The sequence below is a fragment of the Rhineura floridana genome, chromosome 16 (genome assembly GCF_030035675.1).
Source record: "Rhineura floridana isolate rRhiFlo1 chromosome 16, rRhiFlo1.hap2, whole genome shotgun sequence".
Classification (NCBI taxonomy): Eukaryota; Metazoa; Chordata; class Lepidosauria; order Squamata; family Rhineuridae; genus Rhineura; species Rhineura floridana.
In genome coordinates this window covers 20136520-20164141 of record NC_084495.1, presented here as the reverse complement: position 1 = coordinate 20164141, position 27622 = coordinate 20136520, and the positions used below count along the sequence as shown (strand labels likewise).

Genomic DNA, 27622 nt, shown 5'->3' with positions numbered 1-27622 from the left:
TCTTCACACAATGGAGATTTTTATTTTGAAACAACAGTTTTCCAATAAATTATACAGTTTAAAAAAAGAGAGAGAAAGTGTGCACAAAGTACAGGAATCCAAGAGAGAAAACAAAACAGACAAGATTTCAGAACTTGGGGTGGGAGGGCAGCTCTACCCACTGCCCCAGCTTGAGGCAGATCTCCTCCTGCTGCCCTATCTGCCCCCTCTCCTTCCTCCCTCACCCCACCCCCTTAGGCAGTGCTTAGTGTTTCATGAAGAATTAATGCCCCAGACAGAGACTACTTGGCAGAATGGGGGTAGATACCTGAAACTATACAGAGCATGTGGGCCACATGGGTGGTCTACCCTTTCCCCACCAGCATTGGGGCCAAGGGGCAGCAAAAGTTGGTCTTGCAACCCCAGGACAGGCTGGGAGTCCTTGTGTCTGCCACGGGTATCATGCACTCTGCTGGAACAGAAAGTGAGGGAGTGGAGTACTGCATTGGAAATGAGGGCAATGGTGGCGGCACCAGTGGAGGATGACTGCCAGCAAATCCCTGGCTATACCCAGCAAACAGGCTCCCTCCCCAAAAGCCTGCCAAGGCCCTGGAACCATGTGTATGGAATGCCACAAGTGTCCAGCCACATCAGGGGGGCGGAGGAAAAAGCTGATAAAGGGTAGAGCTTGGGGAAGGGCACAACGGAGCCCCTCTGCAGCAGTGGGAAGATTGGGAGGCCAATTCACCTCCATGTCATCAGAGAACAGAGGGTGGGCCTTGCTGCTCTCCTCCTGCTCTGTCTCCAAGCTGCCTCACAGCTGGCACGGAGTCCTCGCTTTGGCACCTTTAGTAGTCATCTGCTCCTAGCAGGAAGCCCAGGAGAAAGGTAATGGCATGCCGGCGATCCTGCGGGCTCTGCTTCGACAGAACGTTGGGCGGAGGCCGCAGCAGGAGGCTGGCGAAGAGGGTGGCTGCAGGGAAGGAAAACATTTGTTCGAGAGAGCTGGGAGCCTGAAGCAGTGGGGAGGTTGTGATGTTCCTGTATTAGTGTATATATGGTAAGTGCTGTTTGTATAGGAGATACATGGTAAGTGGAATGAAAGAGGAGGGGGGAGTGAATGGGCAGTAGAATGCTGGATGATTGGCTGAGTGTTTAGAATGGCTGAGGGTATAAATGGAAGGATGACAGTTAAATCTGGGGGGACGGTGGAAGTGAGTGGGTTGTTTTGGTGGGTTTTTGAGAGGAGATTGGGTGGAGAGTTGGTGGATGTGAGGAGAGTGTGGAGTTCGGATTAATACTAAGACCAGTACCTCAGGAATAGATGAAACCATATGCTTAAGTGCCTTTATAAAGTAATCTTGTTATCTCTGTTATTTAATAAATATATTTGGTTTACCAAAGGCCTGATCCTTGGCTGGGGTTCCACAGACCAGAAGGGAGGGTAAGGTAAATACCAAGGCTGAAGGGTAACAAATGGTGGCAGCGGTGAAGAGAATAACACCACAAGTATTCAGAGCAAACCAGGATTATCTGCATTGATACAAAGGGATTGGGACAGCTTAAGCACGCAGTCACAGAGGTAACCTGATAGACTCAGGCAGAGTCTCTGGGAATACGGGTTATAGGACGTGACTGGTGGTGCTGCCTAGCAGGGGGATCTGGTGAGGTCTATGCTAGAGCGGGGAGAGAAACCATAAAAAAGGACAGTCCGGACTGGTGGAGTCCCTGGTGGTGCCTAGTGACAGGCAGTAACCATGAGCAGGTAGGAACCTGACAGGGAGAGCCAGGGAAGGGCGTCACAGAGGTCAACTCCCAGACTGGCCCTTACCTAGCATGTTGGCACTGACGTTGTTGGTCTCCGAGTATTTCAGCAGTTCGCGCAAGAATGCCATCACGTAGCGGAAGACGTTTCGGTGAGACCGTGGCAACTGGCAGATCACCTGCAAGGCAGGAAGGGTCAGCTCAGAGCTTGCATGTGTCACTTTAGGGGAGGAGGGGTGTAGCTGATGTATACAGCATATACTCATGCATGTATAAAGGTTCGACCTTTGGCATTAAAAAAGTTTTCAAATGACTAGATTCAAAAAACACTGCTTGGAGCCTTGGGGAAGGGCCTTAGCTCAGTGGAAGAGCATCTGCTTTGCGTGCAGAAGTTCCCAGGTTCCATCCCCAGCATCTCCAGGTATGGCTGAGAGAGACTCCCTGCCTAAAGCCCTTGACAGCCGCTCCTAGGCAGTGCAGACCACTGTTCTTCAACCTTGGGTCCCCAGATGTTGTTGGACTACAACTCCCACCAACCCTAGCCAGCTGAGCCAAGGATGATGGGAGTTGCAGTTCAACAGTATCTGGAGATCCAAGGCTGAAGAAAAGTGGTGCAGACGATACTGAGCTTGATGAACCAACTGTCTGATTCGGTATTTGGCAGCTTCCTGTAAGTGGTATTCAATGCTAGTCTAGCTCAGAGTAGACCCACTGAAGTAACTTAAGTTCATTAATTTCAATGGATCTACTCTAAGTAGGGCTTAGTTGAATACATCCCTATGTTGAGAAAACCATCATGGTTCACTGAAACAGATGGATCTTCATTACAACTCCTTGTCAGACACACAGCAACATCACTTCCACTCCAAAGGCTGGGAGGCACCATTATCAAGGGAGACATCAACCCCTGCACTATCAAGTAAATCTGAGGACATCCACTGCTAACGCTCAGCAGCCTTTGCAGTTAGCAGTGCCACCCAGACCAGAGTAACCCTCCTCCCAATACGCTGGATTGCCACCCATCAGGGATGCTGTAGTGGACTTCCTGTCGTTGGTAGGATAGTTGGACTAGATGACCTTTGAAGTCCTTTCTGACTCTGATTCTATGCTTCTGTACGCACCACAGATCACTCAACAAAAGGCAGGGCTCTGAAGCTTACCTGGCGACAGAGGCGGCTGTCGTGTGAGCAGTCAAGGCAGCGCTGATACAGTTCATAGCAGATGACCGGTTCTGGTAGGGCCTCCAAGAAGATGAGCAGAGCTTCGGCCACTGAGTGGTTACTGCCCGCTAATGACAGCTTGTCAAGGAGGGGTCATATTCTGTTATCCCGCACTCTGTCTCCTCCCAGGCTGGTCCAAAGCAAGCAGTTTGTTCGTATGCATCTGAACCCACCCTGCAGGTCCCCCAGCAGCCTCCTGAGCAGGATAAGCAGGCAACCTGATGCAAGAAGAGGACTGGCCATGGATGCTGTTTGCCTCCACTGTGCACGTGAGCACCTGGTATACAGCTTAGGGCAGCCTTTCCCAACCGGTGTGCCTCCAGATGTTGTTGGACCACAACTCCCATCAGCCTCAGCGCTGGCTGAGGCTGATGGGAATTGTGGGCCAACAACATCTGGAGGCACACCAGTTGGGAAAGGCTGGCTTAGGGGTTGGAATCTTGGCCCTCCAGATGTTGCTGAACTACAACTCCCATCAGCCCCAGCAAGCATGGCCAGGGATGATGGGAGCTGCAGTTCAGCAACATCCAAAGGGCCAAAGGTTCTCCACACTTAGTGTAGCTAACCAGCAGTATAATACAGACAAGGGTTTTGCCACTCCCCTGCTGATTCCTCAGGTTACCGAACAGGAGCAGGTATGGGGAAGAGTTCTTTTCACTTCTTTGCTAAAATGGTAAGATGACCAACCCCCCCCCTTCCCAAATAGTCATGTGCACACTGGGCCACTTGAGAAACAGTCGTCTGCCTTCACTTTGGGTCTCAAGTGAAATCAGGGCTCAGCGTCACATGGGTGAGGTAATGCCCCTTAAGAATGCAGAAAGCTTGCAAAGGACATATAAAGAGGCACTTGTGTTGGGACTGTCACCACTCTGGCATTCCTTTCCCTTGGGAGACCCTTTGGGAAGCAGAAGCTCTCTCTCAGGGGTGAGGAGCTGGATGCAACCGGCAGCCCAGAACCTGGCCACATGCTGTGGGCCACTTTGACAGGTAGACGACATCAGGCAACAACTTCAAACTGGGCTCAGTGTCAGCGTCAACCAGGTGATCTGCACTGACAGAGAGCCCCTTTGAAACTGCAAGTGCAATTTGGATTCAAACTGCCTCCAAATTGACATTTTCCCTCTGCAGATGGATGAAGCTGTCTGGGAAGCTGATCTGCAAAGATGCCTGTTTTGCAGGCATGGTTTGGATTTAAACCGCACATACAAATAAGCAACTTCAAAAAAGTGCTCTCAGCAAGCCCCACTTGCCAAGGAACAACTGGAAGCACACTTTAAGCTCCCAACTGTTCCTTTGAGCTGTGTCTTTTCCTGCCTCACACCTGAAGCTAGATATGGGGCAGGTGGGAGTGGTTTGGCAAAACAGCCTCGCAGCCCCAATTAGAGCACAGTGGAGTGGGCCTATCTAGTCAGGCTGGTGTTTGTAAACAGAGGTTAAATCTGTTAAGCTGTTTGCTTGGATGCATGTCTGAATTCAACTGTGGACAGTTCATTCTCTTTGTTTATACTCTAACCTTCCTTGGAGCCTTAGGGATGGGGTGGCCTAGGAGCCTAAGCCATCTGATAAATAAAAGTACAGTCCAGAATGAAAAAAAACCACACCAACAATGACCCCCCCAAAAAAAACCCTACCCGACCAACCCCCTGCCCAAAAAAGGATACGGATTGTCTCAGGAATGCTGGTGTCCAGGCACTCTATGATATCCTGTAGCTCGTCCTGCATGCCTGGTGTCTGGAAGAGATCCTCCTGCCAGAGAGAAGCAGAGTGTCACACGTGCTCTAGGAAGGGGCAAGGTCCATCCCAGGTAGCGCAAAGATCTGGCCTGACCTGGGGTGCATAATGTGAGCTCCAGCAATACAGTAATGGAGAGAAGTCCAGTCACCAAGAGGAGCTGCTCAAGGATGGAGAGTTTGATCCAGCCTCCGTTCTTCACAAGCACCAGCATGAAGTTTCAAGGGACGCTCATCCTGGGAAGCATTCTGCTACCCTCTCATGATTTTGAGCCACAGGACAGTGTAGTCTCTCCCCTCTGATCAAAGTGGCAGAGACTCTCTTTCCCATGGATAGGCATTGTTTGTGAACACGTAAGCTGTTTTGAGGCACTCCAGGGAATCTGTGTACCATGCGTCCTATAAGCGGATGTATGTGAAAATCCTCCCCATGCAGCCACTTCACTCGCAGGAGTGATCTGCAAGAGCAAGTCAGTGACCAAAAAATTGTGAAGTGGCTCTTGAGAACTAACATGCCTCCAAGACTGGTGCTCATTCTGGAAAGCCCTCCCATTCCCAGCAACCACGATTCCAGCCAACACCCACCCTTAACTGGACCAGTCCTGCTCAGCTCACCTGGTGGCAGGCGTTCTTGAAGAGGTGGTTCACCAAGAGCCAGATTTCCTTGGGGATGTGCAAAGGTCGCTCACTGGAGTCATTGCCATCCTGGGGCATCATCTCCAGAAACGGCTTCTCCTGGAGGTCCAAAGAGAAGAATGGGATGAAAGTCTGCTAGGAGATGTGTGTATGCATGAGTGTGCACTTTCCTCGCTTCAACTGGGTGGTCAATGTGCTGTGTCCACTCTCAAGTCTTGTCCTTAGAGGGCACAACAAGCATCTTCAGCAGCCCGGGGTGGGGAATCAACCTATCTTGCCCAAAATGCAGGTTCCCTTTCACCCTTTAATATGAAACTAATCTTCCCATGCTTCAGGTGAGCTCAGGGAAGAAGCTGTTGTGGACATGGCATCTAGCTAGAACCTCAGCTCCCCTCCAAGATGGCAATGAACTCCAGACCATCAGCCCCAGCCGGCATGGGCAATCTTCAGGGATGACGGGAGTTATAGTCCTGCAACATTCAGAAGGCCACAGGTGTCCCACCCTGATCTACAGCATGCTGCAGAGGCACTGTTAGAAAACAAGCGATAGCTGGAGGCTGAGCACCCGGCGCCCTACAGGCAATGCAGCACACAGCAGCTGGGGTTAAGCAACTTTAGCATAGCTTCACATGAAAAATGCCTCCTGCCTTTCCCTAGCCCCCCTCCAGAGACATTCCGGACGGTCAGCTCCATCTCACTCTAACAAATTCAAAGAGGGGCTGGGGGACAGAAAAAGTCTGTGGTGTCGTTGCCTGGTAGAATGGAGCTCCCCACTCTGTGCCACCACCCAGTCAGGCCCTGCAAACTGATGCTGGATGGGGATCATGGAGCAAAAGCTCCACCCTCCCAGCCACAGGGGCCCTCAGCTAGTGCCCGACCTGGCCACCCACTGGCACCAGGCCTGAGACCAGCCACCACTACTTGGGGCATCTGCTCATAACAGGGACAGTACCTGAATGAGACCGCTGCAAGACCCACTAAAGAGAGACCGCATAGAATGTTACCTTTTCAAGGAAGCTGTCTTCTCCCTGAGACCAGAGTAGGAATGCAAGAGCAAAAGAAAGAAAGAAAAAAAGATACAAAGTGCATTACTGGCAGAGACCCCAAGGTGAGAAAAAGAAACAACCCATGAGCTGGGAAGCTACAGGCCAGATGGTGGAAAAAATATACACAGTTTAGTGCCCACATGAAAGGGAAGTGTGGGTGAAAGGGCAGATGGGAGGAGAACCTGGGAGCAAAGGATTTGGATAGTGTGCAGGAAAGCGAGGGCACAGCTGCAGAAGCCAATTTGGAGGAAGGGGCCCCACCATTCAGATGGAGATGAAAGGGTAGGGTAGCCATTTTCCAAGCAGGCAGGGAGGGTTAAACATTCAGTGAACAAAGCTACCAGGCAAATCCTTTCATCTCCTACCAGATCAATAAGCTTGGTGACGGGGACTTCACGAATCGGCAGTTTCATCCGGCACAAGGCCTCCAAGGAGGTCCCAAAGCAGCTGGGCAGGTAGCTACCACTGATGGTGAGGAAGTAATCCTTGCCACGGTCGAGGTGAAGGACAAGGATCTCCTCAATCTTGTCCTCCCCTGAATTGAGAAGCGTCACTGAGTCCTTGCTGACATATACATCTAGGGAGATGTCCACTGTCTCATCTGAAATGGGAGTGGATTGTTCCAAAGAGATTGGGCAAAACAGTGTTTTATTAAGAATGAAGTTACTGACTAATTTCAGGAATCAAGAACAGAAGACACTTAATCTCCCCCTCCACACCACTTTCCCACTCCTCCAAAGCAATAGTTCTTTGTAAAACAATCCTAAGAACCTCTGATATATACTTTGACCAAAAATGAAAAATGCTTATCTAAGACAGGTGTGGGGAATCTGTGGCCCTCTAAGTGTTGCTACGCTACTACTCTGATCACCCCTGGCCATAGGCCACATTTGCTGGGGCTAATGGGAGTTGCAGTTCAGCAACATCTGGAGGGCCAAAGGTTCCCCATACCTGATCTAAGAAGAGCCCACTGGATCAAGCCAAAGTCCCACCTAGTCCAGCATCCTCTTCTCTCAGTGGGCAACCAGATGCCCCAATGGGAAGCCTGCAAGTAGGACACAAGTGCAACAGCACTCTCTATTTTTCAGAAAGGACTTTTGTCAAAGAGATCTGAAAGCATTTTATGAGCGCAGGTGATAATATCAGAAGCCATTGGGAGACAAATGTTTCAGTTATTACAGAGAAAATACATTTAGATGCATGGAAAGTATCTTGTATACTCCACACTATTTTTATCCAAAGAATGTATGGAATATTACATTCAAAGTATCAGTGTAGTAGTTGTAGTAGTAATTATTATTATTGCTACTATTATTATAGCTGCCGCCACAGTAGCTTATATCCATACAAATGGTGGTCTTGTAAGGAAATAAACTTCATAGAAGGCTGAAATAATGTAAAAGATATTGCTGGGTATAAACTTCCAGTGCACTATCTATAGCCGAGGATGGAGAATCTGTAGCCCTCCAGATGTTGCTGGACTCCAATTCTCATCATCCCTCACCACCGGCCATGTGGGCTGGGGCTGGTGGGAACTGGAAACAAAAACCTCTGGAGCCCGCAGGTTCTTCATCCCTGCTCTTCAGTACTGTTTCTGGGGAAGAAATGGGCAATATATGAATTGCTGTGCAAATTGTGGTGGCAAGACACTGGGAAAAAAGAGAAAGTGACCTTAATAAAATAATGGAGAAGGAAAACATCTCCCCACCATAAGTGTTTTTGTGCTCCCCTCAATTTATATTATTTTGTTAAACGTACCTTTTTTCAGTTTTTAAGATTTTGACTACTCCTACAGGGCTTCGTTGTGATGCCAAAACATTCTGTGGTACCCAAATTCCTCCCCGCTTCCATTTTTCAATAAATAAAGATATATATATATTTCCTCACAGACTGCTCTCATGCAGTTTGGTGATGCCAAAAGGTTTTTGGGACCCTCCAGCATTTGTTTAGCCACACTCACTGTGGGCACACCCACTCTGACATGTGGCTCCCAGACGGTCGACCGTAGGCCAGTGTAACCCCTGGCCCAAAAAAGGGTTAGCTTCCCCTGCCCTACGGACACCCAAGGATGGATGGAGAAGGGATGGGAAACGCTGGAGAAGGGAAGGGGAGGAAAAGGAAAAAGACATTCCGAGGCGCTCTGAGAGAGACTCACTTGGCTCTAAGTATCCCTCGCAGGGCTCAGCGCGAAGCCACGGCTTACAGTACTGGCTGTCGTTGAGCTTGGGGATGAAGGAGAAATGGCAGGTGACCTGCCCGTTGTTTGTGATCTGGAACTTCTCCTTTTGCAGCTGCCGGAACTTCACATTCTCAAACAAAAACTGCAGAGCAAAAGTGGAAAGAAAAGGAGAGTTGCATTCAGCAGCTGGTAAGAAAATGTATCCCGGAGGAGGGCAGAGCTTGTCCTTGACCCGAGCCCCAACTAGGGGAATAATGCACACATGATGGAATCAAACAGTATCACATTGACACTCTAGTACAGCCTTTCCCAACCAGTGTGCCTCCAGATGTTGTTGGACCACAACTCCCATCAGCCTCAGCCAGCATTGCCAATGGTCAGGAAAGATGGGAATTGTGGTCAAACAACATCTGGAGGCACAATGGTTGGGAAAGGCTGCTCTAGTATTTGCCTGGGAAAAACTGGAAGAGGCTGTAGCTAAGTGGTAGGGCATCTGCTTTGCATGCAGAAGGTCCCAGGTTCAATCCCCAGCATCTCCAGGTAGGGATGAGAGAGACCCCTGCTGGAAATCCTGCAAACTTCTTGCCAGTCAGCGTGGGCAATACTGAGCTAGATGGACTAATGGTCTCTCTCAGTATAAGACAGCTTCCCATGTTTCTTTTCCTAATTCTGGTCTTTCCGGAGCTGTCTCTCTTTAAAGGGATGGCGGAGGATATAGTTCATCCTTACCTCCCTCCTGCTGAGCTCCACCGATGGAAGGAATTCATTTTCCATCCTGTCCATCAACCGAACAATATCCTCAAACACCCTCCGGTACCGCCGGTCATCCACAACCTTCACCTATGGGGGAAAAACAGATCACGCTTTTGGTTGTCAAAAAAATAAAAATAGTACATGGCAAAAGCAAAGATGCCTGACCACCTGCTATTCCCAGCCCTGAAGGAAGCAAATGCCTCTCAGAGCTGTCTGGCGGCACCTGTGACTTACAGGCACTTTGGGCAGAAGCCAAATGCTCTGTGTTAAATGCCACAGAAGCTCTATAGGATGGATGGGGTCAATTTCCTATGTACAATTCAGTCCAATTTGATGTGGTCTGCCATGCCAGAAGGAGCAGTGTGTGCTCGCTCCTACTGGGGGCAGCTCATATGGAAACTATGTTGCACTGGAAGTCTGAGGATGGCTTTCTGTTGAAGGGTTGGATAGGCAGAGTTTGGGAAATTGTCCTATATTATACAGCCATGAGAGTGGCTGTATGCTGTAGCCAGCATGGATTTTTCACATTCCACAATGTTAAACTGAAAATACCTCCCATGCCATTCTGATGCTTCTCATAAGCTCATTTAAAAACAAAACCTTACAAAACTTATAGTCCTGAACTCAGAAATGCTTGCTTTCCAAATTTTCATGGCGATACACAAAACAATCTGAGAGAATCGAGAGTTTGAAGTGTAAAAACAGAGGAAAAAAAACCCAGACCCCTTTTGGACTTTTTTCTGTCCGAGTTCTCATTATCTGTTGAAATTAATTAACAATCAGCCATGTTCAGAGTACCTGTAATTCTATTACTGACCTTGCCCTATACTCTGACCTTCATTTTCTGCAGTTTAAAAGTTTTAAAAATGCCTGACTGATTTTTAATTAATTTAAGAAACTGAGCATTGAATTGAATGATAACATTGGGCATGCTCAGTAAGAACCAACTGTCAGTGTTCTAAAAGCCAGACTCACAGCTGCTGGGCTTGCCTAATCAGGGGGCCACACCCACACCAGACTTTGATTTAACTTTAGACAGTCATGGCTTCCCCCAAAGAATCCTGGGAAGTGTAGTTTGTGAAGGGTGCTGAGAGGAGACTCTTATTCCCCTGACAGAGCTCCAGTGGCCAGAGTGGTTCAACTATCAGCCACTTTGATTGAAGCTCTGTGAGGCGAACAGGGCCTCTCCTAGCAACTCTCAGCACCCTTCACAAACTACACTTCCCAGGATTCTTTGGGGGACTCCATGACTGTCTAAAGTGAAATAAAAGTCTGGTGTGGATGTGGCCAGGGCCAGCTTTGGTTTAAATTTGGATGGGAGGCTACATGTGCCTGCTGTAGAATATAAAGGCGGGGGAAACACTGAAAAGCAATGATACTGTTCACAATGTTTTCCTTTTGGAAAGGAATGGGGCTTCCCCTCTGCCCATCCATCTGATCTCCTGTCCTCCCCCTCCCTCCCCCAGGTCAGTTTCACCTATCCTAAGCATGATTGCACAGGAGTAAATCCCACTGCACTCAAAAAGCATGCAAATGGTCAAACCTGCCCTCCCCTCCTCCTCCCTCCTATCCCCTCCTTCCCCCTCCACCCTCCCCCTTCCCCATGGTAAAAACAGTAGAAAATCAAAATGTATAGAGTTAATAGTCAAGACCTGTCCACTCTTTTGCACTGGAAGTTGTGTGCTGTGGAAAGGGGTGTGTGTGTTTTTTGCCAGGGAAACTTTCCTGATAAAAGGCCTGCCCAACCTCAAGGAGGTGCCACAGAGCAAGCAACTAAGAAATTGAATGGATGATAGTCCTAGCCACGATGGGAGTTACCCCTATGAGGAAGAGGGAGCTGACAGGCTTGTGGTCGCTTGTCTTCAATTCCATATGACTTCGGTAGTGGAGCTGATTGACGCTGCCTCCTCTCCAGAGGATTCGGTCACACCATGCTGGCACACGACACTTCCCGCTGCAAGGAGACAAGATGGGTTTCAGGCCTATTGGATTGACTGAGCTGGTGCACAAGGCTCATGTTGTCAGCCTTCAGCCACACACATGGTCACTGATCTCACTATGTTCCAACTCACAGGATCCATCCTTCCCAATTTACCTCTATCTTCCCCAACCTGGTGCTCTCTAGGTCAGTGATTCCTGACCTTTTTTGCCACAGACCACTTGAAAATATGGCTGAGGGTCTTGGTGGACCATGTAATGATTTTTTCTGCCTGTTGTAGCAATTGTGGTTCGCTGTGCTAGCTGTTGAATGATTTTTATTGTACTTTCATTGCTCCTTTTGATTTTTATATTGTATTTAATTATATCACAATCTGAATTCTATAGAATTCAAACTGCAAGCATTTTTCACAGACATGCCGCGGACTACCTGAATGAAGCTCATGAACCACTGGTGTTCCACAGGCCACAGTTTGGGAATCCCTGCTCTGGATGTTGTTGGACTCCCAACACCCATCAGCTGGAAATGATGGAAGCTGGAGTACAACATCTGCAGAGTGCCAGGCTGGGGAAGTCTGAGCTAGCAGATATTTTGCCTCATGGTGAGAGCCACTAGGAAATCAAAAGCTCCGTTCTACCAGGTCAGATTAATTTCCCATCAAGCCCAATTTCGTCTATTAAGACTGGCAGCAGCTCTTCAGAGCTCAATTCTTTTTTAAGTGGGGATGCCAGAGTTTCAGCTTGGGATCCTCTGCATACAAAGCATGTGCTCTACCACAGAGGTATGATTCCTTCCAAAGCAATGGACCCCATTATTTTTCCTCATATACTATTCCCTCAGGGTTGCAGGCATCAGAAAATGTAAAATACCCCTTTTGGCACCAGAAAGGCTGCCAGAAAGAGCCTCATGCTTTCTTGCTCTCTCACTTCATTCTGTCTGTTCCTTCCGTTGCTCATAACCAGGGCTGTGGAGTCGGAAGCAATTTTGGGTGGAGTCGGAGTCGGTAGAAATGTACCGACTCTGACTTCAAAATAAAATTAATATTAATTTATTAATATTAATAAATTAATATACATTTGCCATTTATGAAGGAGTCGGAGTTGGACAGTAGAAAAATAGAGGAGTCAGAGTCGAAGGTTTGACGTACCAACTCCACAGCCCTGCTCATAACTACAGCAAGGGAAGTTCAACTCGCAGGCCAAGGTGGCCTCCCCAGTTGTCAATAGCCACGCATTATGAATAATATGCAAACTCATGGAAGATAAGGCTATCAATGGCTACTAGCCATGATGGCTATGTTCTGTCTCCACTGTTGGAGGCAGTAAGCCTCCACTCTGTCTCTCCTCCTCTGCTAGACTGACTGGCAGAAGGCTTTTTTTTAAAACTAGCCTGCTAAAAGGATGGAAACACAGGATACTAGCATCTCAGCAGGCTGTGGGAAAAATCTCTTCGCAGGCAAGGAATTTTGAGAGCCTATTTACAAAGGCCAAACTATCAGGCAGGTGCTTACCTGGAATCCCAGCGATCTGTTTTAGAGTCAAATTTGTACGTGGGGATGAACTTGATCTCACCTTCTGTAAAATCGGCAAAAGCTGTCTTCTGAGTACGTTGAATATTGAGCTGGAGGCAAAAAGCAACAGCAGATATCCCTCTGGTGCCTGACAACATTGTATAGAAATAGCTGATGTTGCACTGGAACGCCACAGCAAAGTACTGTAGGGCAGATGTGGGGAACGTTTCTCCTCCAGATGTTGCTGAATTACAACTCTCATCATCCCTGGCCTTTGGCCATGCTTGCTGGAGCTGATAGGATTTGTAGGGTAGCCAGGTCCAAAAGAGGACAGGGCCACTAGGCACACCTACTAAAATGCCATCTTCTACACAACTATTAAAGGTGCAGGAGCCTTCTCCCCCTTAGCACCTGGACACCTTAAGTACTATTATTTATTCATTCACTCATTGCATTTATATCCAGTCTTTTCTCCAAGGAGCTCAAGGTGGCATACATGGTTCTCCCCCTCCTCATTTAATCCCCACAAGTCTGTGAGGGTAGGTTAGGCTGCATCACATGACTGGAAAACCCTCTAACCCGGGGTAGCTAGTCTGTGGCCCTTCCAACGTGGCTGAACTACAAGTCCCATCATCCCTGACCATTGGCCATGCTGGGTGGGGCTGATGGGAATTACAGTTCAGTAGCATCTGGAGGGCCACAGGGTTAGCGATACCTGTGCCAGACACCATCTTTTTTAATGGCAATCCCTAAACTTGTTAACAGCTACTGATGTATTATTAAACATATATGTTCATTAATAAAAATAGAAAATGTACTCAAAGATTCTCCTGTGCTTTTGTACGAAACCAAAACTGAACCACGTCTGGCCCCCAGACTTGAAGTTCCCCTCCCCATGCCTAGCGGAGATTCACCAATATTGCCACACTCAGGGAGAGTAACTCCATCATAAAGAGGAGTAATTGGGCCTCCATTTCACACAAAGTGCCAGCCATCCTCACACCAAGTGGGTGAAACATCAAAAACAGCCTGAACATACACACCTACTATAGATAGAAACATTAGCAATAAAAGTATCAGCCGTTCAAGAGAGAAGTTGGTAGCAACAAGAATATGCATGTATTGCAGAGTTTCCAGATAGGTCATGGGTGGGGAACCTCCAGACAGTAGGCCAAACTTGGCCCACCAGGCCTTCTCATTGGGCCAGTGAGGCTGTTTTGGGGAAGCCACACTCACCTGCCCTACACCCAACATTCCTCACCTGAGACAGATGCAAAACCTAGAGAAGGGGCAGGGAACCTGAGCCCTTTGGATATTGCTGAGCTGCAACTACTAGCATCCCTGAACACTAGTCATATTGGCCAAGGGAGCAGGAGTCCAACAACATCTGAAGGACCACAGGTTCCTCCACTACAGCATCTGTTGAGCTCAAAAGGTCTTATAACTGAGTAACTGCAGTGTAGTCCTGTGCATGTACATTCTGAAGCCGGTTTCTTTGAATTAAATTGGTACTTACTCCTAATTAAGCATGCACAAGACTGCAGCCTTAAAAAGCATTTCTAGAAGTCACAGTCATCCCATGTTAACTAAGTCTTGCTAATAACTATCTCAAGGTGGCTCTCCATCCTAAACACAGGAAAGAAACAGGTCAATGTCCTAAATCATCATATGACACAAAGATGTCTCACCTGGTCATACATCAGCAGCTTCTGAAGCTCCTTTTTATGTATCAGAGTTTTCACGTCATTGGCATCAGGAAGGCAAAGCCTGTAGTTTAGATCTCCCAACCAGATGACAACACTGAAGGACAGAAAATATGAAACCACAGCTACTTGCAAGCTCACAGGAAGAACAGCCAGCTGCCACTTCCTGTGACATGAAGCAAGGCTGATAACTGGAAGTGGGCATACAATCATATTATGCTGGTGCTCTGTGAACTACACTGGCTCTTGAACTCAGTGGAGCACTGCCCCACCAATCTGTCTCTTCCCAGCTAACTCACACCTGCCTGCCTTCTTTGTTACAAAAGCCCAGAGGGTGGAACTGGCTGCCAGCTTCCTCCTCCTCCTCCTTCGTCTTGTCCTTGGAGAACTCAGCAGGGAGGATGGGGGCAAAACTAGAATTAGCTGGCTCTGCCTGTCATTGGCTCTGGCTCTACCTGCTGTTGGGCTATCTGCCTTCTGCCCCACCAGTCCTAATGACCAACAGCCTCCGCTGCCTGAACTGTTCCCAGGCCCAATTCAAAGTATATGTTTTGGCCTTTAAAGCCTTTCAAAGTTTGAGATAAGGGAACCTGAAGGACCCCGTTTTTGCATGTGCTTGCCCAATACACTAAAGTCTTCAGCAGGGGCCTTTCCCTGGGCACTCTTGTTATTTGAGGTATAGCAGGCAGTTACCAGGGAAGAGGCCTCTTCAGTCATGGCATTGCAGCTTTCGAATGTTCTGAGAGAGGCTCACCTGTCCCGAACGTGAAGTCATTTCAGCAAAGATTTTCTGATTTTTCTGGGATTTTTTTAATCCAGGGGAGGGAAACCTGCAACCCTCTAAATGTTGCTGTAATACATAGGGATGTAGGAAGCTGCCTAATAAAATCAGATCATTGGTCCATCCAGCTCCGTACTGTCTACACTGACTGGCAGCGGCTCTCCAGGGTTTCAGACAGGGAACATTCCCAGTTCAACCTGGGACGTTCTGCATCCAAAGCAGATGCTCTAATACTGGCCTACAGCCCTTCAACACTACTACAGCTCCCATCACCTCTGATCACTGGCCACGCTGGCTGGGGCTGATGGGAGTCGACTTCAACACCTGAATATGTTGACCACCCATTTTAATCTAATCTAACCGTCTCCTTCTCTGTTGCTAGGTTTATACTGCTCTCTTTAGATCTGCTGCTTTTAGTACAGAGTTTGTATGTTTAAGTGTATTCCTGATTATTATTATTTTAAATAAGCCACTCTGGGAATTTGTTTGAAGAGTGAGGAAGAGAGCCGCATAAACAGTGAGACCCAGGGCTGACTCCCACAGCCACACTTGCCTGCCGTGACTGAAAGCGGACCCTCTCATGCTGAACCCTTTTGCCTATTCCAGCTGAAACCTTTGCAATGTAGCTACTGCAGGGACAGCCAACTTGGTGCCTTCCAGATACGTTAAGCTACAACTCCCATTAGCCCCAGTCAGCAAGGTCAACGGTCAGGGATGATGGGAATTGTAGCTAGGGATGGGTAAGAATTTTGATTCAGTTCGCATTTCAAGCAGAATTCCTCAAATTTGCAATTTCCAAAACAATATGAGAACTAAAACACAGCCATCCCTTGAAATTTGCATTTATTAGAATTTTGGGATGCAGTTTGCCAATTAAACAATATTTACAAAAATGCATTTATTAGGGGAGAGTGTGCATAAAAATGAACACGTGAGTGAAAATAACATGCAAACAGGCAATAAATGAGGAGAAATGGCTTGCGAAAATGTGTATCTGTCAAAACTGCCTACAAAAATGTGGAGAAATTCACACTAAAATGGAGAATTTTCATGAGGATTTAAAAAAAAAAAATTTCACAGATCACTGTAGAAATGTAAAAAAGGTAAAGGTGTCCCTGCACTTGTAGTGTGAGTCGTTTCGGACTCTTAGGGTGACGTCTTGCGACGTTTACTCGGCAGACCGTATATATTGGGTGGGATTGCCAGTTCCTTCCCCGGCCTTTCTTTACCCCCCAGCGTATGCCGGGTACTCATTTTACCGACCACGGATGGATGGAAGGCTGAGTGGACCTCGACCCCTTTTACCGGAGACTTGACTTCCTCCTTCTGTCGGAATCGGACTCCGGCCGTGAGCAGAGCTTCAGCTGCGTTACCGCCACTTACCACTCTGCACCACAGAACTGAATTTAACATTGGAAAAATGAGAAACTGAGAGAACCAAAACAGACAGATCTTTCCATCCCTAGTTGTAGCCCACCAAGATCTGCAGGGCGCCACGTTGGCTACCCATGAGCTAAACACACGGAAGCTACAGGGACTCGTTTTTTGTCTCCAGATAGCAGAGACCCAGTTAACCCGGCCGGTGCTTTCCCCCACTCCAAGCCCTCAAAACGCACTCGTGCTTCATGATTGTCAGCTGCGGCAGACCCTGGTCAGGGGGCAGGAAGCTCATCCGGGCACAGATGTCCTTGTAGTCCTGGTTGCGGCGCTCGAAGTCTTCCACGTGGGCGGCAAGATGGGAATTGACAATGCAGAAGCTGGTATTGTGGAAGACAAACCTCATGGCCACACCCCCCTTATTACCCTGCAGGGGTGGAGCAAAGACCAGCTGTTAGTGAGCAAGCAGGAAAGAGAGGGGGAAAACTGCTCAGTGGAGATAAAAACGTGGAGCCCCGTTGTCGGGGTCTACTCACCATCTTCCCCATGATACCCGTGCCCACTGTCTCTGTCACCACCTCCCTGATATGGCTGAACTGTTCCTTCCTGGCAAAGATGAGCAACATCATCCCAACCAGACGCACCAGCTGCACCTACAAGACACAAGGTGCTAGGATGGCTGCTGGCTTTGTGCACCAGCCTGGAGCTTGGTTGCCCTGTTGTCTGGCTGCTGAAGGAGGGAGGAGGAGAGGCAGGACTTACTTTCTTGTACTTGGCTTTGGGATGCAGAGCCTTTTCCACAGCTGTCAGCCACTCTTGCTCCTTTGTTGACTCAAAGTAGAAGAAAGCCTCTGTACTCAGGTCCAGCTCCTGGAAACTAAAGCCAAAGTTCCATCAGATACAGCACACATCCCCAACATCAGGGCTGTCCTCCCCCAGAGCCACTGAGGACTCTGGCTATCGGTGGTGGTAGTGCTGCAATCCACTGCCCGCAGGATGTTATTGTCTTTCTTATTCTTAACTGCATCTATCAGTCATTCATACAATAAAAAGTTTCAAAGTGACTTGACAAAGTAAAACACACCACATGGAAGCAATTTAAAACCAGGAAAAAAAATTAAAACAATGAACACAAAGTACGGAAGATGCTCATCCAGCAACATATTGAAAAGGACAAGTCCTACCCACTGCACCAGAAAATGACCACCACCGTAGGAGGCAACATTAAACCACTAAAGCCTGGGTAAACAGAAAGATCTTAGCCTGACATCTAAAGAATGAGAAATATGGTGCCAGATGTGTCTCCCTGGGGAGAGCATTCCATAGGTGGGAGCCACTACTGAAAAGGTCTGTTCTCAGGTGGCCACACTCCACACCTCTCTTGGGTGGGGCACACAAAGAAGGGCATCTGATGAAGACTGCCGGTTCTGGGCTGATTCAAATGGAAAGAGGCGGTCCTTGAGTTTTGCAGTCCTGAACTGTATAGGGTTTTAAAAGTCAAAACCATCACTTTGAATTGAGCCCAGAAATGAATCGGTAGCCAGTGCACCTGGGGCAGAATTGCTGTAGTATGTTCAGACCTTCTAGACCCAGTCAATAATCTGGCCACCGCATTCTGCCGGCCACTGGATTCTGCATTAGCTGTAATTTCCAAACTGTCTTCAGGCAGTCTCTCTTATAATACATGGCAGAAACCTAACCTAGAGGTTGGCTGAATGATTATGGTTTAATGTTGCTATTTGGCAAATAAATAAATACATAAATCAATCAATAAATCTTAAGACACAAGTCTTGGGGGATGTTTTGTTCCAAGTACAGAGCTAACTAACAAAAGTCTTCACAACTGTGGGGAAAGGAAGACCATGAAAAAGGGATCTCTGCAAGGCCCTGCAACCTTCGTTCCTCACCCAATGCAGTAGATATCTGGGGGTTCAGGGTCACAGTTCAGCCAAGGTTCCAATCCACTGTCTGGAGACTGCCCATTCACATTCCATGTCCCCACAAAAAACCTGCAGTACAGAGAAGAATGTTGAGCTGCTGGAACAGGACTGCAATCTGAACAGATCCACAAGTTAAATGGGCAAAGGCAAGAGGAGTGTCCCTCAGCTAGGACTTCAAAGGCAAGAAAGATCAGTATCAAGAATGAAAATAAATAAATATAAATAAAATGCCAGCAGCAACTTCTTGCTCATCTTAATTATTCTGGGCCCTGAATAGGCTTGGCTGGCAAAAGACAAAGCAATTATATTTTTAAAATGTGTGAACCAGCCTTGCATTTAAGCACTAGCCTGGTGGCCAGAGGCAACCAGGAATTCCATGCAGATGAGCAAGCAGACTGCATCTCTCCATCCTTCATCCACCAGTCCACTCGGTTTCCATACTAGCTGCTCAAGAAGGAAGACTGTCTCTCAGATGTGCCTACCTGGTAGAAGGCAGCATTTTTTTCTAGCCTGCTAATAGGCTAGTACCTTACAGGCTACTAGCCTCTTAGCCGACTAGTAAAAAAAATTTTTTTAATGGCAGGCTAAAAACGTTTGTGGACATGTTTACAAAGCAATTGTAAACCGCCTGTCCCAGGTTTACAGTGGGATCTAAGACTGTTAATATAGATGAAATGTCATAAAAATAGGTATCAGAGACAAAACAAATTTGATATTATATACAACTAACAGGAGCAGCAAAAAACACCACCACCCCAGTTTGCATGCAATAGTAAACCGTGGTTTAGCATTGTAAGGATGAGCCAAAGCAAGCCTCAGGATTGTACACCTCCCTGTCCTCCAGTGCAGCTGTAAGGAGAAGCTCCAAAGTTATTGCTTCAGTTTTAGATTAACTGCAGCTTGCTGCAATGTCTGAAACTGGACAAATTGTGCTTAACCTTAACTATGGTTTATTGAAACAAGCCAGTGCCCAACCATAGGTTACAAAGCTAACTAATTCAACAAACCTGTAGTTAAAGTTAACCACATTTTAGGATTTGGATACACTAAACTGTGGCTAATTTAAAACACAAGCGGAAGCTTCCACTCTCCTCCTCCCAGTCAAGCTAGGGAAAGGGGAGGAGAACAGTGTGCAAATCTGGAGGGGAGCCTGGAGTCATTCTCATTAGATTAAATCATGGTGTAGTGATACATATAGATGCAAGACATCTGACACAGAGATCCCCCCCCCCAACAACCAATAAATTTAAGTTATCCACGACAGGTAAGCAGGACAGACCTTTGACTAGCACCCACAACAAGGCTGCCAAGTGGGTATGGGCCTTTCTGTTACTGCAGCTATGACACAAATTCCCCCAGTATTTTCATGGATCAACAATGCTGGATGCTGAACAAAGCCAGCTGAGGCACAGCATAAATGGAAGAAAAAAACACTAGCTGTGGCGCTTTCGCAGACCTCTCACCTGAAATTCTGGATGTTGACATACTCCTTCTCCCTCTTGGCAAGGACATGCTTGATGAGCCCCTCCCTCTGCCCAGATTGCGTATGCGTGGAAGGGACAAAGAGCTTGCGCATGGTGTTGCTCACTTTAGGCTGCTCCTTGCTCATGCTTTCCTTCTCATGGAGAAACCTAAGGGAGATGAGAGCAGAGCTCAAGTAGCCCTTGCAACCAGGGAAGCAGGAGGGCAGGGGGCGCATCTCCAAGGTGGCTTACGGCCTGCTTGGTGGCAGCGGTGGTGGGGGTGGCTCCCGGCGGGCACTCTTTTGCTGATTCTGCAAGTTTCTTTTCTTCTCCAAACTCATGGCACTGAAATTATCCTCAAACCCCAGATTTCCTGAGACAAGAAAAGAGTCCGAGGTGAGAGCGGATGCTTCAGAACCCTCTAACAAAGGGAAGGAACAAAGGAAATACTCAAGGGTAAGGTCACTACCTTCCCCCAACCACCAAATGCACCTGAAAATGTCCTTTTGGTTTATGTCCACTTAGGAAGGACTTGGGAAGGCAACAGGGCCTCCACTCAAAGCTTTGTTTGCTAAAGGAGGCAACAAGTATTTCAGAGTTCAAAGCAGAAGTTACACAGCCTACAGATTACATGTTGGGAGGATGCGAGGCTGTACCTGCAGAAAAAGGATCAGCAGCTCCCGAGAGGCCTTGCACCTGGTGCCAAGAGGCATGATCCACAAGATCAGGGAAAGAAGCTTTCAGCGGGACTGCAAAAAACCCCAAACACCCATGTCAGAGACCAGCCGCCTCCAGCACCCAACATCTGAGGCACAGGACCTGGGGTTGGTTACCTTCCTGCACTTTCAGAACCTCAGCGAGGAACCTCAAGCACTGCTCCTCATCTGGGATCTCAAAGAGGCGCTCTGCTGTCCAATCGCCCTGGACTCGGATCTTGCAGCCAGCTTTTAAGCACACGCAGAAAAAACACAAGTCAGGAAACAAGGCACAACACCGATAAGCAAAACAGGCAAAATTGCTCAAATCCCCTCCCCCAATTTTTAAAAGGAGGGAACCGTGGATAAGAAACCAATGACAAAAATGCAAACAACTTGAAAACCAAACTGCTGAGCTGCCTTCTTCATTATTTAATCCAAGGACAAACTGTGAACACCCAGTTAGTGAGCAGAATATTCTTTCTTCAACACACTTATATGGGAAATGCATCATAAAAGGAAGAGATGTTTATAAAGTGATATGGTGAGACTGAACATCTGAGCAGACTTTGCTGAGAAGCAGCCACACCTAGAGGTACATGACCTTCTGGACACTGATCAGGTTTACAGAAACTTGATGCACTTGGTAGGCTAGTGTTTTTATATTACATTAAATGAAAATGGGGGAGGCTTTGAAATGAGAGAAACATGCTGATAAGATGTTGTAAGGGAAATGAAGAAGATCATACTTTATGGAACAGAAACATTCTGAAATAAGGTACATTTTAAAATTGTTATATACTCTCTGTAAAGTAGGCATAGGGACCTGTTGAGGGCCACATTCCGCTGGTGGCGGTGGGGATCTCCTGGGGCTGCATGCTTTTAGTGGGCAGGGCAAGTGCCAAAACTGGGCAGGACACCTCTTTTCTTTCTTCCTGCCAGAGGCTGCTCCTGAGGGCAAATGGGGCACTGCCCCACCAACTTCAGTCTGTGCTCAGACAGTCCCCACTTGCCTGTCTTCTTACTTACAATCCTATAGACAGCACTGCCTATCAGCTCCTCCTTCTTGCTCTCAAGGTTGCCAACCTCTACTGTAAACGCTTGACTAACATGAATGTCTGTTAGTTTGGGATGTACCAAATACTCCTCTGGCAGCTACTGTATAGGGCAGTTAACCCATCCTAAGTCACAATTTAAAAAGGGAGAAAATTTGGGACACCGCAAACTGGGGTGGGGAACCCTTGTACGCTCCTGCCAAAATGTTGTTGGACCCCAACTCCCATCAGCAGCAAGGCCAATGGTCAAGGATGATGAGAGTTTTAGGTCACCAACACCAGGAGGACCACAGGTTCCCAATCCCAACTTTTTACAGGTTAAGTGTCAAATGAGTCCTGACAACGAAGAAGCAACATGCACACACCAAGAAACAGATCTGATACCAATCTGGCCTCAAGCTGTTATCTTCTCCTTTTGGCTCTTCATAGAATAATTTAATCTTCTATAAGTAGGAGAAGGAAACCTGCAGCCCTCCAGATATTGTTGTATTACAATCCCCATCAGCCCCAGCCAACATGGCCAATGCTAAGGAATTATGGGTGTTGTGGTCCAGTAATATCTGGAGGGTCAGAGTTTCCCCACCTGTGCTTTAAATGGACAGGGACAATTTCAAAGCTCATCAATTCAATATATGACTGTTTGACATGCTGCCCCCCGCACCTATACATAATTTGCAGTTTTAATCAATGGTTCATTTCTGTAATGCCACACATCGTGAAAGATCCTTGCACAGGTAGTCACACAAAGAACTAATATCAGTTTTCTGCAAGAAGAGAGGTACACTTTTCTAGAGAACAGAGTGGACATCGAACACTGCAGCTGCATCTCCCATCCCATAGTCAATAATAAGTGCCACTCTCCTATGGTAGCAATAAGATAAACAGCAATTGGCTGCATAAATGATAAGGTCTTAAGAATTCACGAGTTGGGATGGGCGCTTTCCTAGTTAGTTTCAAGAGACATGGGCACAGTCTTGCAAGTCATATACTGGCAACCACCATGCAAGAACTATGGTGCCCACATCTAGCTAGAGAGAACAGATCAAGGAATGCTTTCAATGTCTTGGACCTCTCACAAATAGATGTCTGTTATAATTGTCAGTTTCCCTGTGCTGGAATCTTTAGATGCTTTTTTTGTGAACAAGCACCTGTAGTTGAGCTCCAAACTTCAAGGCAGGCGCTGACAGGGCTGGTTGCAGTTCCCTGGTGTCTTCCTCGGCCACCTTCAAAACCCTCCATGACTGTGCCCACCCCTTTGTCTCTCTGGTCTCATATCTTGATACATGCTTGTCTGCAACCTTCACTCCTCCAGCTCTACAATCCTCAAACTTCTGAAGGTCTCCAGCAACTCCAGATGCCTCTGGCTGCATCTGCTTTGCATGCAGAAGGTCCCAGGTTCCATCACTGGCATCCCCAGAGAGGGTGGGGAGAGACTCATCTGAAAATCCTGGAGAGCAGCTGCCAGACCAGGTGGACCAACATTCTGATTTGGTATAAGGCAGTTTCCTTTGGTCCCTTGTTGCCTCTTATGCCCAGGACTGTCTCCCAAAAAAACTTGCTCTTTCCCTTCAAATCCCACCTCAAAACCCATTTTTTTCCCAAGATGTCCCTGGCACAACCCCCTAACTCCTATCCTTTACTAAAACTGTACATGTAACGAGATGGAATGCCTGCTCTTACCCAGCTATCTTCTCCCTGCATTAAATTTCAGATTGTAAACTCCTCTGGCCACTAATCTAACCTCCTTGTACTCTGTAAACCAGTATGGAGACTGAAGACTGGAGTTAAAGAGTTTTGTTTTTATTCCAACCAAAGCAATAGCCTGACTGGGAAAAAATAACAACAACAATCCATCCACAGACATCAGGCCAGGAAGAAGAGATGAGCAGGAACAAGGATGATGAGTCAAGGGGGAAAGACAACATGCCAATGACAGGCAAAATCTATTTCTGACAGAATTCTGGTCAATGGAGACTCACTGTTTGTCGCTATGTCTATCAGCAGAGTTTCTTCAGCCTCTGGAAGAGAATTAGCAAATATCAGGGAAGTGCCCTGACAGGCCCACAGTAGCAATATCTCTCCTGGGCCTACCCACAGGGAAAACACAAGTGCTGGCAGAGGAGCAGAGCACCTCGATCTGGCTCTCTGTAACAGAGACCATCACTGCACATTTCTTGTCTTGAGGAAACTGAGCATACAGCCACAAAAGCTCAACATTGGGCTCCTACTGGGAAGAAGGGCAGGATATAAATCTAATAATAATTAAATAAATAAAATCAACACTGTGGCACTACATTCGAAGCATGGGCTGGAGTCAGTTTGATCATCACCTGAACAACACACCAGCAGCTGCACAGTTACTATTATGCATCAGCAGAAAGCTGCCTGACCTGGTATCTGAATTCCTGCCTGTGATCCACCCTGGAAACCATAGTTACTGGGGCACGGCTTCCATTTGTAGCTTTTGGGGTGGGGCACGGGCTTTTCCCACCTTGCTACCAGGAAGCAATGGACAGCCACAACAGAAGGGATGGAGAAGGTGGATTACCTTGCACACATTTAAAACGGCTGTTGATAGGAATGCTCTCTTGAACAGGGGGGTCCTTCTCCCGGGAATGGATAACCAAACTGGAACAAGAGAAAAGGCATGTAACGCTGCATTAATTGAAGGATACCTGGGAGGTGGGGGAAGATGGAAGAAATCCCTCATTCTGCTCCCACAAATAAACATCATGCTGCCCTACAAACACCCAATACTGCAGATAAATTAGGAAAGCGATCACACTGCAGGCCAAAACCTTATATACCCTTCATTGCAAGTTCTTCCAGATTTAGAGCTGATGGAATGATTTGCACACAGTCTCCTGAGGTCAAAGATGGAGCCACTTGCTAAAAGAGGGGTGGGGAACCTTTTTAAGCCTGAGGGTCATACTGCCTTCTGGGCAACCTTCTGAGGGCAACATGCCAGTGGTGAGTGGGGCCGGAGACAAATGTACGCAAATTTCATCTTTGTAGAGCAGTCGACCTTTGTAGAGCAGTCGAGCTTCTACACACATACCTTCTCTGTCCTCCATCCAGGCAAGCAGGAGGCATTATCAGAGTTCAGGGAAATATTCCAGCCAGGCAAAAATATTTGGGGTGCAAAGGAGGGCCAGTGAGGAGTGTGGCCAGCAGAGAGTTCTACAGACCAGAAAGAGAGAGCTGGAGGGCCAGATCTGGCCCCAGTCCTGAGGTGCCCCATCCCTGTGCTAAAAATCCATCTAGTTACAGTTATCAGGGCAAATGACTTCAGCTGGGGTTGTGTTCAAGCACAAGATAGCAGCATATGCATCCAAAAGGGCAGTCTTCAAGAATACAGTCAGTACACTCTTGGGGCAACAGTTCTGGATCTGCATATGGGAGACTCGCGTCCAAATCCATGCTCAGACACAAACCTCACAGGGTAGCCTTGGGCAAGTCAGAAAGACAGCAGTCCTATGCCCTTACGTGGCAGTCAGCCCTAATGACCACAGTGGTACTCACTTCAGACAAAACTTGCCTAGCATTGGGCTGCCAGTCTCTCGGCTTAACCAGAGTTCTAACAGCATAAAATCACCAGACCTTTTAATATAATTTATCACAGACTGTGAGCGCCCTCGCAGCAATTTGGTGAGGTAGCCTGGCCAAGAGAAGCCGCTGAGCAAGCCTCATGGCTGCGCAGTATGTGAGCCAAAGTCTCCCATGTCCAAAACCACCACCCTGTCCGCTACAGCCTCAGGATATTATGATTGTAGAAGGCAAGAAAGAAACAGCCAAAATAAGCCAAACACAAGGAAACATTGTGATACGCATAAGCTGCTGTCTCCAAAAAGTGACAAATAATGACTGAGCTAGGCTAAGGCACACTTCCTAGCTCTTTGAAGCATGTGTGTCATCTGACACTTACTAGCCTTTCAGCCACACAAGGATCAGGGGACAATCTATAGCTGGACACACAGGGCGCTGTCCAGCTCCTGCCCGGCACTGCTCCTAGAATCTCCTCAGACCTATCCTAGGAGACATCTGGGGAGCCATAGAAGAAGACCCCTCCCCGCAAGTCTATAGATAGATGGGTGACCGTGGTGGTGGTGGTGGTGTGTGGCAGCGAAAATCTTCAGACATCAGTGGCAACTCACTCATATTCCTCACCACGCTGGGACAGGCTCAGTTCACATGGCACTCTCCGTCCTGCCTTCACCTCCACACCCTGAGAACTAGCTAAGGAAAACAGGGAGGGGCACAGAAAGAAGCCCATGTCAAAATCCTTCCCTCCCCAAACCCCCAATTTGCTCCCAGCCACCCACTTTCTCAGAGTCACGTTCCAGCCCCATTTCCCAATATCATCCTAGTCAGCCAAAAGGAATCCGTCTTCCTGAAGCTGGTCTGGTCTCCACCAGACCTCCCTACCCCTCTGTGCCAATTTCCTTCTCTTTCAACAAGCCCTCCCCCCTCCAACTTAATTTCTCAAAAGAGAGACACCAAGGAAGGAGCACAGACTGAAGCTTGCCTGGGACCCCAAACCTGAGCTGGCTGGAAAGGAAGTCCTTTCCATTACTTCAGAACAATTACAGGTAGCAGGTTATGGTTACTCAATGACAGATAAAACACTCCACATCGTATCTCTTTATCTTCATTATGACTTAAATAACACATATCCAGGCTGATCACCACCATCCAATTCTGAAAACAGCTTTCAGGGCAGAGACAGGGGAAAAAAGAGAAGAAACCAGCTTAGCCTGCTTCTGTGTTTTTAATCAAGGTTTGATACGGTGAAATCAGCAAATATATTAACACAATAAGTGTTTTTCTGGATGAGGCGGAAGGGCATCTAAGTCTAGCGTCTAGCATCCTGTTTTCCAGCCAGATGCTTTTTGGAAGCTCACAAACAGAAAATGGCAACGGCATTCCCCTATTGGATGCTTGAAACACCTGGCATTCTGAGGGATACACTGTCTTGGAACATGGCGGTTCTATTCTGCCAACAGTGTCCAAAGAGACTTCTCCACAAAGTTGCCTTTTAAAGCCATCTAAAGCCGAGACCCTAATACACACTTCCTTGGGAGTAATCCCCATTCCATACTGCAGGCGAACTACTGTGATTAAATGGATCCATAGCAACAGGGACACTTCTGAGGCCGCCAACCCCAACAACGTGACTGTCCCCCCCCCCCCCGCCACAAAGCTCCCTTTTAAAGCCACGTGGGGCTGCAATCATAAACACACTTCGCAGAGGATAATCCCCATTGGACACCGCGGGAGTTACTTCCAAGTAAACATGCAACCTGCTCCTTGCAGCAGCAGAGCAAAAGGGCCTTGACTAAACAGGTCACTTCAGAAGCTGCCAACCTTTTGGCAGGGCAACTTCCTCCTCCGCAAATCCCACCCTCTCTCCCTTTTCTCCCAGACCCCCCCTCATCTCTTACAATCCCAAAGCCCACCAGTGCAGGCGCCCCCAATTTAGCGGCCAATCTCCACAGCACCAACTTGCCCCCTCCTCCTTCCAACCCCCCCCCCACCCAAAAAACCAAGGATATATAAAGGCTCTTCTTCCCAAGGGTGGGGAGCGGAAGAGGCTCCATCAGCCCGGCCAGGCCCCGGTGGCGGGGAATTGAAGGGAAGGGGAGGGGTGGGTCGCTCGCCCGCGTCAGGGCCGCACTCTCCCGGCTCGCCCGCGCGCGCTCGCGACTCCAGGCGACCTTCGGCCGCGCGCACCGCGGAGAGAAGGGAGGAGACGAGCGCAGCGCCGGAGGGCGGGCAAGAGCGGCGGCGGGAACGCTTCCGCCTTGCGACTTCTTCCTTCCCTGCCACCGCCGAGACATGCGCCACTGCCCCCT

At 47.9% G+C, this 27622-nt stretch overlaps 1 protein-coding gene across 4 annotated transcripts; it reads right to left on the bottom strand.

Annotated features, from left to right (window-relative positions):
- OCRL (OCRL inositol polyphosphate-5-phosphatase) lies at positions 1-27622 on the bottom strand. Of its 4 annotated transcripts, XM_061598318.1 has the most exons (23): positions 27323-27622; positions 25925-25995; positions 24319-24398; positions 23750-23788; positions 20854-20964; positions 20677-20769; positions 20273-20393; positions 20021-20188; positions 18525-18626; positions 17380-17494; positions 17154-17270; positions 16857-17044; positions 14445-14556; positions 12757-12866; positions 11126-11261; positions 9284-9394; positions 8531-8696; positions 6741-6976; positions 5309-5428; positions 4625-4709; positions 2904-3031; positions 1811-1922; positions 1-952 (listed from the first exon to the last, which is right to left on the bottom strand). In XM_061598318.1, the coding sequence occupies exons 1-23, from the start codon at positions 27605-27607 to the stop codon at positions 828-830; spliced, it is 2931 nt and encodes a 976-aa protein (XP_061454302.1). In that variant the 5' UTR covers positions 27608-27622; the 3' UTR covers positions 1-827. The 4 variants fall into 4 exon arrangements, with proteins under 4 accessions (XP_061454302.1, XP_061454304.1, XP_061454303.1 ...); XM_061598320.1 differs by lacking the exon at positions 17154-17270; XM_061598319.1 differs by lacking the exon at positions 20677-20769.